Source organism: Pristiophorus japonicus, chromosome 17, assembly GCF_044704955.1.
Source record: "Pristiophorus japonicus isolate sPriJap1 chromosome 17, sPriJap1.hap1, whole genome shotgun sequence".
Lineage (NCBI taxonomy): Eukaryota > Metazoa > Chordata > Chondrichthyes > Pristiophoridae > Pristiophorus > Pristiophorus japonicus.
The window spans coordinates 41,405,981-41,419,982 of record NC_091993.1 but is presented as its reverse complement, the minus strand read 5'-3'; the positions used below and the strand labels follow the sequence as shown (position 1 = coordinate 41,419,982).

The window sequence follows — 14,002 nt, the reverse complement described above, 5'->3', positions numbered from 1 at the left end:
AACCAGGCACCTGATTTTCACCAGGCAGTGGGCACTATGTTTACATCTGGAGATAAGAGAAACGTTGCAATCCATACCCATGCAGGAACTCCCATTTACATTGATGTCACAGAATGTCAGCCCTTCTACATAGGTCACAGGTAGTCACAAATACCTTCTCAGAACAGGTGCCGTGTGCAAAAATCCCAAAATATTGTCAAACACTCAATGTGCAGAGAGGCTGATGAATTAATTGGACAGGCCAAGTTTTGTGATCATACGAACAGGAGGAGGCCATTCAGTCCCTCGAGCGTGCTCCGCCATTCGACTAGATCATGGCTGATCCATGCCTGAACTCCATTTTCCAGCCTTTGCTCCAATGCCCTTACCCAACAAAAATCTTTCAATCTCTGTCCTGGAAGCTCCAATTGACCACAGCTTTTGGGGAGAGAATTCCAGATTTCTACCACCCATTGTCCAAAAAAGTGCTAACAGACTATGAGCACCACTACACAATCGGAGGCTCCGTACATATTTATGACCCTTCCGACCAGAGAGTTGACATAAATCTGTTAATTAAAAAATATTAGTGGTCCAGAACTATGCTATTGGAATTAATTCTAGAATTAAAATCACCAGCAATGAAACTCTCAGGTCAACAAAAAATGGGGCAAGTTACCTCACAATCCAACTTCTCAGAATTGCTATGACTGAGGAGTGCTCCTTGAACAAATGAATAATAAACATACAATTCATCTCCACACTCACAAGTTTCCGGAATATTCTGATGATGGTCTCCAGGAGACACAAACTTCATTCTACCAACAAAGAAGGAAAACACGTTTAAATGATTACATTTTATTTTATGTACAGAAAGTCTCTAAACTTACACAGCAAAGACACATACTCCTTTCAAGCATCAAAGAGTGTGAACGTCATGGCAACAAATGATTCAGCCTAGCCTTTGGCAGTGTTTAAGGGGCCTGTGCATTGTGCCATCAATGGTACAATGTTCTATTCATGGTGCAATACTATTAAGAGCAGTTTTTGGATCAAGCGAAGTGATGGGGATCATTACTTGGCAGTTGAATACAGTAAGTTACTGTTTAGATGTTTTACTGTTGTGGATTAGAAGAAAACAATTGTGGCATGGTCTAAGGATGCATTTGCACTACAATTTCAGAGCCAATGTGAAGTGTTTTAGTCCTGCACCCATGCTGCAGTTATACAGGGCCGTAGTAATACCCGCCCTCCTGTATGGCTCAGAGACATGGACCATGTACAGGAGACACCTCAAATCGCTGGAGAAATACCACCAACGATGTCTCTGCAAGATCCTGCAAATCCCCTAGGAGGACAGACGCACCAACGTTAGCGTCCTCGTCCAGGCCAACATCCCCAGCATTGAAGCACTGGCCACGCTCGATCAGCTCAACTGTGGAGGCCACATAGTTCGCATGCCAGACACGAGACTCCCAAAGCAAGCGCTCTACTCAGAACTCGTCCACGGCAAACGAGCCAAAGGCAGAGGAAACGTTACAATGACACCCTCAAAGCCTCCTTGATAAAGTGCAATATCCCCACTGACACCTGGGAGTCCCTGGCCAAAGACCGCCCTAAGTGGAGGAAGTGCATCCGGGAGGGTGCTGAGCTCGAGTCTCGTCGCCAAGAGCATGCAGAAATAAAGCGCAGGTAGCGGAAGGAGCGTGCGGCAAACCAGACTCCCCGCCCACCTTTTCCCTCAACCACTGTCTGTCCCACCTGTGACAGAGACTGTGGTTCTCATATTGGACTGTACAGCCACCTAAGAACTCATGCTAAGAGTGGAAGCAAGTCTTCCTCAATTCCGAGGGACTGCCTATGATGATATAATGCAGCCAGAGTCTGTGGACAGGCCTCAACTACACAGAGTGGAGCGAGACTTCCTGGAGGACTCCGACACACAATTCACACTCCATATTTCATATTGATCCAAAGCAGAAACTTTTTCATAATAATGGCAGTCTGAACACACTGCTAAAACGACATTTTTAGTCCCGGTGGGTAGAGAAAATCACAAGTAACAAGAACTTTAGAGACAGTCTGTGACCAACATGACTGATTTATTGCAATGTAATTCAGTAAAATGCTAGGGAAGATAAAGTTCAAATTACGTTGAATGGCTAAATTGATAAGTTAATTCTCCCATAACCTCCCAAAGTAAGCCTTTGAATTGATGCTAAACCCTTCACTAGACTGTCCAGGAATGATATTAAAAATTGCTGCACTAAGATGGGCAGGAGTCCCAGGGTAGCAAGTAGAACAACAAGGAGGATGAGAATTTTAAAATCAAGGCATTTGCTCAACCGGGAGCCAATGTATGTTAGTGAGCACAGGGGTGATGGGTGAATGGGACTCAGAGCGAGTTAGGACACGGGCAGCAGAGTTTTGGATGAGCTTAAGTTTATGGAGGGCGGACAATGGGAGGCCGGCCAGGAGTGCGTTGGAATAGTTAAGTCTAGAGGTAACAAAGGCATGGATGAGGGTTTCAGTAGCAGATGAGCCGAGGCAGGAGCGGTGTCGGGCAATGTTACAGAGATGGAAGTAAAGAATTGTGCGAGTCATTATTTAGGGCACAAATATTGTCATGTCCAGTAAGGGCCTCAAGGGCAATAGATTTTGCACCTTAAAAGAATGAGGATATATGTGGGCTACAGAAAACAGAATCTGGTGCTTTCAAGTCTAAATTAAACCACATTGTCAAGTTAAAATTCTGCTAACGTGCAATTTTTCTGTTCCATTTTTTGTCCTCTTGTAAAGTTTAACTGGTCAATAGAGTAGCATTCTATGCCTCCTTGCATAGCCAACAGGTTTTGATGTTCTGATTTAGAATTTAATGAGACATCAGCACAAAAAACATTTTCCAAATCTCACGGCCCACAAGATCCAAATCAGCAAAGAACAGACGGAGCTGAGCGCGACTTGGGGCATAAAGGAGAGCTGAGAGAAGGCCAGGACACAGGCGGACCAGAGCGGGACTTGGGGCATAAAGGAGAGCTGAGAGAAGGCCAGGACACAGGCGGACCAGAGCGGGACTTGGGGCATAAAGGAGAGCTGAGAGAAGGCCAGGACACAGGCGGATCAGAGCGGGACTTGGGGCATAAAGGAGAGCTGAGAGAAGGCCAGGACACAGGCGGACCAGAGCGGGACCGGCAGCAGCGGGATAAAGGAGAGCTGAAGATCAAGATTAAAAAAAAACAGAAAACAAGGATTGTCATCACAGGACAGCAGGTAGGTGATTGGTTGGTGAGTATTACAGCTCCTGTTCTCTAGGTAGGTAAGTGGATTAAATTCAGAACTGGGCGAGTATTAACTACTGTAACTTTATTCAATTAATAACTTAAATTAAATTAATTAAAACTACAAATGAAAAGTAAAAATAATCGTTTGAATAAATACTGTAACTAATTCTATAAATAAAATAAGGTTGAAAGAGACGGCAGGGCTGGTGGAGTGTCGTAACTGCAGCACGTAGGAGTTGGTGGCGACCAATGAGATCCAGAGCAACCAAATCTGTGGCATGTGCCTGCAGCTCGAGGCACTTTGGTTCAGAGTTTGAGCTGGAGTCCGAGCTGCAGACATTGCGATGCATCCGGGAGGCGGAGAGTTACCTGGACACTTTGTTCCAGGAGGCAGTCACACCCCTTAGGTTAAGCAGTAATTTAGAGTTTGTCAATTGTCAGGGACAGGTGGGTGTGACTGCAAGTCAGGAAGGTATGGGGACCCAGGATATAGCAATGGAGGAGCCAACAGCTACGAGGTACTTGCTGTCTGTAAGGATGAGACCAAGGACTGCAGGGAGGATGGGCATACTGACCACAGCAGTGGTACAGGAGGCCATTCAAGTGAGGGGAATAAAAAGGAATGTGGTAGTGGTAGGCGACAGTACAGTCAGGGGGATAGGTACTATATCTGCAGCTGTCATGTGTTGCTTACCCGGTGCCAGGGTTAAGGATATCTCCTTGCGGTTGGAGAAGAACTTGCAGTGAGAGGGGGAGGGTCCAGTTGTCGTGGTCCACGTAGGAACTAATGTCATAGATAAAAACTAGGAATGAGGTTCTGCTGAGGGTGTTTGAGGAGCTAGGATCCAAATTAAAGTGCAGAACCTCAAAGGTAATAATTTCTGGATTGTTACCTGAGCCATGTGCAAATGGCATAGGGGCAAACAGATTAGATGTTTAAATGCGTGGCTCAAAGAGTGGTGTGGGAAGAAGGGGTTTCAGTTCATGGGGCACTGGCACCAGTACTGGGGAAAGAGGGAGTTGTTCCGTTGGGACGGGCTCCACGTAAACCGGGCTGGGACTAGTGTCGGGGCGAACCAAATCACTAGAGCAGTAGACAGGGCTTTAAATTAATTGGGGGGGGGGGGCAGCACGAGAAATGACAAGGCTCCAGAGCAGAGTATTGGGTAAAAATAAGCAGAGTGGGTCAGGAAGGGAGAGAGAGAGTAACAAAGGTAATAGGGCATTAGTAGTGACTAAGGAGACATCAGGGAAGAATAGAAATAGGTCAAAACCAAAGGCACGATATCTGAATGTGCAAAGCATTCGCAACAAAATAGATGAATAGCGCAGATAGAAATTAATATGTTTGATCTAATAGCCATTATGGTGGCTGCAAAGTGGCCAAGGTTGGGAACTAAATATTCCAGGATATTTAACTTTTAGAAGAGATAGGCAAAATGGAAAAGCAGGAGGAGTAGCCCAGATAATAAAGGATGGGATAAAGACAGGAGAGAGAAAGGATCTTGGCTCCGAAAAACAAGAAGTAGCATCAGTTTGGGTGGAGTGAAGAAACAGCAAGGGGCAGAAAACATTGTTGGGAGTTGTTTATAGGCCCCCAAACAATAGTTGTAATGTAGGGCAGAGTATAAATCAGGAAATTAGAACGCATGTAATAAGCGTAATATAGTAATCATGGGGGATTTTAATTTATATATAGACTGGGCAAACCAATTTTGCTGTAATAGTGTGGAGGATGAATTCATGGTGTGTATACAAGATAGTTTTCAAGACCAGTATGTTGAGGAACCAACTCGGGAACAGACTATTTTAGATCTAGAATTGTGCAATGAGAAAAGGTTAATTAATAAGCTTGAAGTAAAGGGGCCTTTAGGGAAGAGTGACCATAATATGATAGAATTTTATATTGAGATTGAAAATGATTTACTTGAATCCGAAACTAGGGCCTTAAATCTAAACAAAGCAAACTACGTAGGTATGAGGAGAGAGTTGGTTTAGATTGAGAAACTACATTAAAAGGTAGGAAGGTAGGCAAGAAATGGATAGCATTTAAAGAATTAATACATAATTTGCAACAAATATACATTCCTTTAAGGCACAAAATCCTCACTGGAAAAGTGGTCCAACCGTGGCTAACGAGAAGTTAAAAATAGTATTAGATCAAAGGAAGAGGCTTATAATGTTGTCAAAAAGAGTAGTAAGCCTGAGGAATTGGGAGGATTTTAGAATTCAGCAAAGGAGGACCAAGAAATTGATAAAGGGAAAATAGAATGATAGTAAACTAGCGAGAGACATAAAAACAGACTGTAAATGCTTCTATAGGTATGTAAAAAGAAAAAAAAAGTGAAAGTATATGTGGGTCCCTTACAGGCTGAGACAGGAGAAATTATAATGGGGAATAACGTAATGGCAGAGAAATTAAACAAACACTTTGTGTCTGTCTTTACGGAAGACACAAAAAACCTCTGGAGAAGAGGAGAACCAAGGGTCTAGCGAAAATGAGGAACTGAAAGAAATTAGTATTAGTAAAAAAATAGTACTGGAGAAATTAATGGGACTCAAAGCCATAAATCCCCTGGACCCTACATCCTAGGGTTTTGAAAGAGGTGGCCATAGAAATAGTGATTGTCACCTTTCAAAGTTCCATAGATTCTAGAACAGTTCCCATGGATTGGAAGGTAGCAAATGTAACACCACTATTTAAGAAAGGAGGGAAGAGAGAAACGGGGAACTACAGACTGGCTAGCCTGATATCAGGAGTAGGGAAAATGCGAGACTCTATTATTAAGGACGCAGTAACAGCACACTTAGAAAATAAGATTAGGCAGAGTCTAAACATGGATTTATGAAAGGGAAATCAAGTTTGACAAATCTGTTATTCGAAGATTGTAACCAGAATAGATAAGGGGGAACATCAGTAGATGTGGTGCATTTGGATTTTCATGAGGGAATTAGAGTGCCAATATTAAACAGAATTAGGGCTCATGAGATTGGGGGTGGTAATAACCTTTATTTATATAGCGTCTTTAACATTTGTTAAAACTAATATACTAGCATGGATTGAGGATTGGTTAACGGACAGAAAACAGAGAGTAGGAATAAACGGGCCATTTGCGGGTTGGCAGGCTGTAACTCGTGGGGTACCGCTAGGATCTGTGCTTGGGCCTCAGCTATTGACAATACAGGTATATAGCAATGATTTGGATGAGGGGACCAAATGTAATATATCCAAGGTTGCTGATGATACAAAGCTCGGTGAGAATGTAAGTTGTGAGGAGGATGCAAAGAGGCTAAGTGAATGGCCAAGAAAATGGCAAATGGAATATAATGTGAAGAAATGTAAAGTTATCCACTTTGGTTGGAAAAATAGAAAGCAGAGTATTTTTTTTTAAATGGTGAGAGATTGGGAAATGTTGGTGTTCAGAGGGACCTGGGTATCCTTGTACAAGAATCACTGAAAGTTAACATGCAGGTACAGCAAGCAATTAAGAAAGCAAATGGCATGTTGGCCTTTATTACAAGAAGATTTGAGTATAAGAGTAAAAACATCTTGCTGCAATTATATCATAGGCAGTCCCTCAGGATCGAGGAAGACTTGCTTCCACTCTTAACACGAGTTCTTAGGTGGCTGTACAGTCCAATACGAGAAACACAGTCTCTGTCACAGGTGGGACAGATAGTCATTGAGGGAACGGGTGGGTGGGACAGGCTTGCAGCACGCTCTTCCTGCTGCCTGCGCTCGGCGATGAGATTCGAGGAGCTCAGTGCCCTCCCGGATGCACTTCCTCTACTTAGGGTGGTCTTTGGCCAGGGACTCCCAGGTGTCAGTGGGGATGACGGACTTTATCAGGGAGGCTTTGAGGGTGTCCTTGTAACGTTTCCGCTGCCTACCTTTGGCTTGTTTGCCGTGGACGAGTTCCGAGTAGAACGCTTTGCTTTGGGAGTCTAGTGTCTGGCATGCGAACTATGTGGCCTACCCAGCGGAGCTCATCAAGTGTGGTCAGTGCTTCACTGCTGGGGATGTTGGCCTGGACAAGGGCGCTAACGTTGGTGCATCTGTCCTCCTAGAGGATTTGTAGAATCTTGGAGACATCGTTAGTGGTATTTCTCCAGCGACTTGAGGTGTCTGCTGTACATGGTCCATGTTTCTGAGCCATACAGTAGGGCTGGTATTACTACAGCCCTGTAGACCATGAGCTTGGTGAGTTTTTGAGGGCCTGGTCTTCAAACACCCTTTTCCTTAGGCGGCCGAAGGCTAGGGCCCTGGTGAGACCACATTTGGAGAATTATGTACAGTCTTGGTCTCCTTACCCAAGGAGTGCAATGAAGGTTCACCAGACTGATTCCTGGGATGGGGGGATTGCCCTATGATGAGGGATTGAGTAGACTAAGCCTATATGCTCTAGAATTTAGAAGAACGAGAGGTAATCTCATTGAAACATACAAAATTCTTAGGGCTTGATAGGGTAGGATATTTCCTTGGCTGGAGAGTCGATAACCCGGTGTCACAGTCTCAGAATAAGGGGTCAGCTATTTAGGACCGAGATGAGGAGAAATTTCTTCACTCAGGGGGTGGTGAATCTCTGGAATTCTCTGCCCCAATGGGCTTGGAAGCTTAGTCTTTGAGGATATTCATGACAGAGATCGATAGATTTTTGAATATTAAGGGAATCTAGGGATATAGGGATAGTGCAGGAAAGTGGAGTTGAGGTAGATCAGCCGTGATCTCATCAGAAGGCATGGCAGGCTCGCGGGGCCAAATGGCCTACTCCTGCTCCTAATTCTTATGTTAAGAAATATGTGTTGAGGAGGAAGAGGCGACAACTGAAGTGTATGGTCTAATTTTAAAAAGAAAATTAATTAGCTCCTCACACGATGCTGGAGATGAGGATGGGGGAAGCTGAGGAAGAGGTGGGAGGAAGCAGATTTAGGCTGTGCTTAACCTCAAGATAATCCTGAGGTAATAGAACAATCTGACCATGGGAATGGAGGTGTGGTATTCCGTAAGGTGATCCAACTAGATCTAGTAGACATTAAACCTATAGGCCCCAAGTTTCCACACGCGGCGAAAAAGGCGCACCTCAGAGCTGGGCGCCTGTTTTTCGTGCCTGAAAAAAAGTGCGGTATTCTCGAGCTCGATGTCTGCTTGGCGCGGCGCACAGGGGGCGGAGCCTACCACTCGCGCCGATTTTGTAAGTAGGAGGGGGCGGATACAATTGAAATGAGGCTTCTTGGTGCCGGCAACCCTGCACGTGCGCGTTGGAGCGTTCGCGCATGCGCAGTCTGAAGTAAACATTGGCACTCGGCCATTTTTAAAAGTGTTGCAGAAAAAGTGAAGATTTGTTTCTTGGATCCCTGCAAAGGCTTGTATTTTAATTTTCTTGATATTTCTGTGTGTGAGGGAGTGCTTTTAGCAGCACTGCTGAATAAATCACCTGCTGAAATCAGTGAGTTCAGCTTTTCACTGCTAAACTTGCAGAACCGGTGCCTGCAAATTAAGGACTGTGTGTTTGGAGAAATAAAAGTGCCAATTCAACTTTGCAATGGATCAACGTCCACCAAGAACAAAGAATTTCTTGCATGAGGAAGCAAACCATTGCATAATATGTGGTGTTGACAATGCAGCACCCATTCTGCAAATTTAAATATAAAGATGTCGATGTGGCTGCCTCTCCCTGTCCAAATGGCCTCAGTCAGTCCCCCTCACAGCTCGAAGGCTGCTGCTGTTCTTTCTTCGGCTCCCGGCCAGCCACTGACGCCGCTGCAATCCCATGGCTGAATGGCCTCACGTCCGCTCCTGATTCTTCGGCTGCCTTTGAGCCACTGACATCGCCCCATAAGCGTGGCCGAACGGCCTAAAGAATTTTAAATCTGCAGCTGCGTGTGTCCTGTGTTCATTCTTCGGCTCCCGGCCAGCCAGTGACGCCGCTGCAATCCCATGGCCGAATGGCCTCAAGTCCGTCCAGGTGCTGCATCTTCGCGAGGAATGAAGGCCTGCCTCAAGCACCGCAGCTCAGCTCGAAGGCTGCTTGCTGCCTGCCGCTGCCGTCGAGACGAGACACTGACACCACACCGCTGCCTGTCTCCAACATGAAAGGCCTGCCTCAAGCACTGCAGCTCAGCTCGAAGGCTGCTTGCTGCCGCTGCCGTCGAGACACTGACGCCACACCGCTGCCTGAAAGGCCTGCCTGAAGCACTTTCACACAGGTAGGAACATGGTTTATTTAATCTTTTCTTTGCTTATAAATTTTTATTCAGGTTGGATTTATTTGTATAATATTTGTATAAGTATAACTAAGGATTGATTGTAGAATTTAATGACTTCCCTTCCCCCCCTCCCTCCCCACCTCGTTGCCTACGCCTAATTTGTAACCTGCACCTGATTTTTTAAAGTGTAGACAAGGTTTTTTCAAGCGTACAAAAATCTTCACTTACTCCATTCTAAGTTAGTTTGGAGTACGTTTTCACTGTGGAAACTTTGAAATCAGGCGTCAGTGGCCGGACACGCCCCCTTTTTAAAAAAAAATTCTGTTCCAAAGTGAAACTGTTCTACCTGACTAGAACTGGAGGAAACTAAATGTGGAGAATTCCGATTTCGAAGATACTCCGTTCTACACCAGTTGCTCCTAAAAATCAGGAGCAAATCATGTGGAAACTTGGGGCCATAAAGAGGGAGATCAAATTCACCAATAAAGCTAGCTCCCTTAAGTAATTCATTTAGTCCAAATTCTAAGTAGGAAGCGTTTAAATACGACATCAAACCATTTACCTTTACGAAGCACATAAACCTCAGAGGTGTCACTAAAATTGCACAATATACAGAATTGATTCTTGATTGTAAAAATCCAATAATTTAAAAAAACTTTATCCAAACTTCAAAATGATTGTCTAGTAGACAGGCAAAGGACAATGTTTTAATTTAGAAGGCGCAATATTTTCACCGGAAATCATATTCATTTATTAGTGTAGCTTTGGATCATGCTGCAACCCGATTGTGATCAGATCACTGAAGCGAAGGTGACAGATAGTAAACATGACACAAAATGCAGAGGATCCCACTGGGGAAGTACAATGTACCAATTCTTAACTCTTTCATTTTGCAATTTCTTCTTCACCTCATGTTTATTCATTCAGAATTTCAATGAACAAGGCTGGACTGTCCATCCTACATCACAGATTGTTTTTATTAAAGCAGGTCATTCAAAGACAGATCCCTTCCCTGCTCACGGTGACCAAACCAGGCATTCGAAAAAGATGCACCAGCTCAAGTGACAGTCAACGCCGGGATTTCATTTCAGGGCCTCATTCTAATGCTCTTAACTTTGGTCAAGTTGAGTTGACAGACAAAATTCTAAACCGTTTGTAAATCACAAGATTCTGCTGGACCACTCGGGATTTTAAAAGACAAGAGAAAATACTGGAAGGCCAGGTCAGTTCGAGGCACAGGTAAGCATTCAGGTGCTCTGCAGGGGACTGACTCAGCACATTCAGATTCCCATTTTGATTTTCAACACTGTTGAAATTAGGTCTTTTAAAAAAAAAACAGAAACAATTTGGTTGCCTGCATTTACATAATCTCAATTTCAAAAGAAAATTCACTATGATTTCTGTTAAACAGACTGAACTGAAAATTGTTGACAAAATAGATTCAACATCAGTAAGCACAGCCCGTGTGGCTCAGTCTCCCCATCTCCTCCTCCTCCTCCATCTCTCCCTCCCTCCTCTTCCCCCCCCCATCCCTCCCTCCTCTCCCCCCCCATCCCTCCCTCCATCCTCTTCCCCCCCATCCCTCCCTCCCTCCTCCTCTTCCCCCCCCATCCCTCCCTCCCTCCTCCTCTTCGCCCCATCCCTCCCTCCTCTTCCCCCATCCCTCCCTCCCTTCCCCATCCCTCCCTCCCTTCTTCCCCATCCCTCCCTCCTCTTCCCCTTCCCCCCATCCTCCCTCCCTCCTCTTCCCTTATCCCTCCCTCCTCTCCCCCCCACCTCCCTCTCTCTTCCCCCCCCCAACCCCTCCCTTCTCTCCCCCCACCTCTCTCCTCTTCCCCCCCAATCCCTCCCTTCTCTCCCCCCATCCTCCTTCCTCCTCACCCCCCAATCCCTCCCTCCTCTTCCCCCCAATTCCTCCCTCCTCTCCCCCCCCATCCCTCCCTCCCTCCCTCTTCCCCCACCTCCTCTTCCCCCCGCCCTCCCATCCCTCCTCCCCATCTCATCCCTCCCTCCCCCTCCCTCCTCTCCCCCCCATCCCATCCCTCCCTCCTCTTCCTCCCCATCCCTCCTCTTCCCCCCCCCATCCCTCCCATCCCTCCTCTCCCCCCCCATCCCATCCCTCCCTCACCCTCCATCTTCTCCCCATCCCATCCCTCCCTCCTCTTCCCCTCCCCCACCCATCCCATCCCTCCCTCCTCTTCCCCCCCCACCATCCCTCCCTCCTCTTCCTCCCCATCCCTCCTCTTCTCCCCCCTCCATCCCTCCTCTTCCCCCCCCCCCATCCCTCCTCTTTCCCCCCCCCATCCCATCCCTCCCTCCTCTTCCCCCCCCATTCCACCCTCCTTTTTCCCCCCATCCCATCCCACCCTCCGCTTCCCCCCCCATCCCATCCCTCCCTCCCGCTTCCCCCCCCATCCCATCCCTCCCTCCTCTTCCCCCCCCCCACCCCACCCCTCCCTCATCTTCCCCCCCATCCCTCCCCTCCTCCTCTTCCCCCCCCATCCCTCCCCCCCTCCTCCTCTTCTCCCCAAATCTCTCCCTTCTCTTCCCCCCCCATCCCTCCCTCCCTCCTCTTCCCCCCCCCATCCCATCCCTCCTCTTCCCCTCCCCGCCCCATCCCATCCCTCCCTCCCCATCCCTCCTCTTCCCCCCCCATCCCATCCCATGCCCTCCTCTTCCCCCCGCATCCCATCCCTCCCTCCCCATCCCTCCTCTTCCCCCCCGCCCTCCCATCCCTGCCTCCCCATCCCGCCTCTTCCCCCCCCATCCCTCATCTTCCCCCCCATCCCATCCCTCCTCTTCCCCCCATCCCATCCCTCCTCTCCCGCCCCCATCCCATCCCTCTCTCTCCTCTCCCCCCCCCCCATTAATCCCTCCTCTTCCCCCCGCATCCCATCCTCCCCATCCCTCCTCTTCCCCCCCCCCGCTCCCATCCTCCCCATCCCTCCTCTTCCCCCCCCCCCAAATCCATCCATCCTCTTACCCCCCCATCCCATCCCTCCTCTACCCCCCCCATCCCATCCCTCCCTCCTCTTTCCCCCCCCCCAAATCGCTCCTCCTCTTCCCCCCCCCATCCCATCCCTCCCTCCTCTTCCTCCCCCCCATCCCATCCCTCCCTCGTCTCCTCCCTCCCTCCTTTCCCCCCCCATCCCTCCCTCCTCTCCCCCCCACATCCCATCCCTCCCTCCTCTTCCCCCCACATCCCATCCCTCCCTCCCTCCTCTCCCCCCATCCCCATCCCTCCATCCTCTTCCCCCCCATCCCACCCCCTCTTCCCCCCCATCCCACCCTCCTCTTCCCCTATCCCACACTCCTCGCCCCCCCATCCCATCCTCTCCTTACCCCCCATCCCATCCCTTCCTCTCCCCCCCCATCCCTCCTCCCCATCCCATCCCGCCCTCCTCTTCCCCCCCATCCCATCTCTCCTCTTCCCCCCCCATCCCATCCCTCCCTCCTCTCCCCCCCATCCCATTCCTCCCTCCTCTCCCCCCCCCATCCCACCCCTCTTCCCCCCATCCCCTCCCTCCTTCCTCATCCCCCGTCCATCCCTCCTCTTCCCCCACCCATCCATCCTCTTCCTCTTCCCCCCATCCCATCCTCCCTCCTCTTCCCCCCCATCCCATCCCTCCCTCCTCTTCCCCCCCCATTAATCCCTCCTCTTCCCCCTGCATCCCATCCTTCCCATCCCTCCTCTTCCCCCCCCCTCCCATCCTCCCCATTCCCTCCTCGTCCCCCCCCCATCCTTCCTCTTGCCCCCCCATCCCTCCTCTTCCCCCCCCCCATCCTCCCCATCCCTCCTCTTACCCCCTCCATCCCATCCTCCCCGCTCCATACCATCCTCCACCCTCCCATCCCATCCCTCCTCACCCCCCATCCCATCCCTCCCTCCCCTTCCCCCCCCCAACCCATCCCTCCCTCTTCCACCCCCCATCCCTCCCTCCCTCCTCTACCCCCCCATTCCTCCCTCCCTCCTGTTCCCCCCCATCCCCCTCTCTCCTCTTCCCCCCATCCCTCCTCCATCTCCTCTTCCCCCCCTCCCTCCTCTCCCCCCCCCCAACCCATTCCTCCCTCTCCATCCGTCCTTTTCCCCCCCATCCCATCCCTCCTTTCCCCCCCCCACATCCCATTCCACCCCTTCCCCCCCCATCCCTCCCTCCCTCCTCTCGCCCCCCCCACCATTCCTCCCTCCCTCCTCTTCCCCCCCATCCCTCCCTCCTCTTCCCGCCCCCCATCCCTCCCTCTTCCACCCCCCATCCCTCCCTCCCTCCTCTACCCCCCCATTCCTCCCTCCCTCCTGTTCCCCCCCATCCCCCTCTCCTCTTCCCCCCATCCCTCCTCCCTCTCCTCTTCCCCCCCATCCCTCCCCCCCTCCTCTTCTCCCCAAATCTCTCCCTTCTCTTCCCCACCACCATCCCTCCCTCCTCTTCCCCCCCATCCCTCCTCTTCCCCCCCATCCCCATCCCATCCTTCCCTCCTCTCCACCCCCCGCCCCATCCCATCCCTCCTCTTCCCCCCCTCATCCCATCCCTCCTCTT

General features: G+C 49.4%; 1 protein-coding gene across 2 annotated transcripts in view; it reads right to left on the bottom strand.

Moving 5' to 3' along the window:
• The window catches only part of stard5 (StAR related lipid transfer domain containing 5), a 34,065-nt gene that overhangs the window by 19,348 nt on the left and 715 nt on the right, over positions 1 to 14,002 (bottom strand). The window contains exon 2 of one of the 2 annotated variants that reach the window (XM_070858678.1): positions 748 to 797. In XM_070858678.1, coding sequence (XP_070714779.1) covers positions 748 to 797 — 50 coding nt within the window. Of the gene's footprint in view, positions 1 to 658; positions 798 to 14,002 lie in introns of both variants that reach the window. The other variant, XM_070858679.1, reaches the window with a different exon arrangement.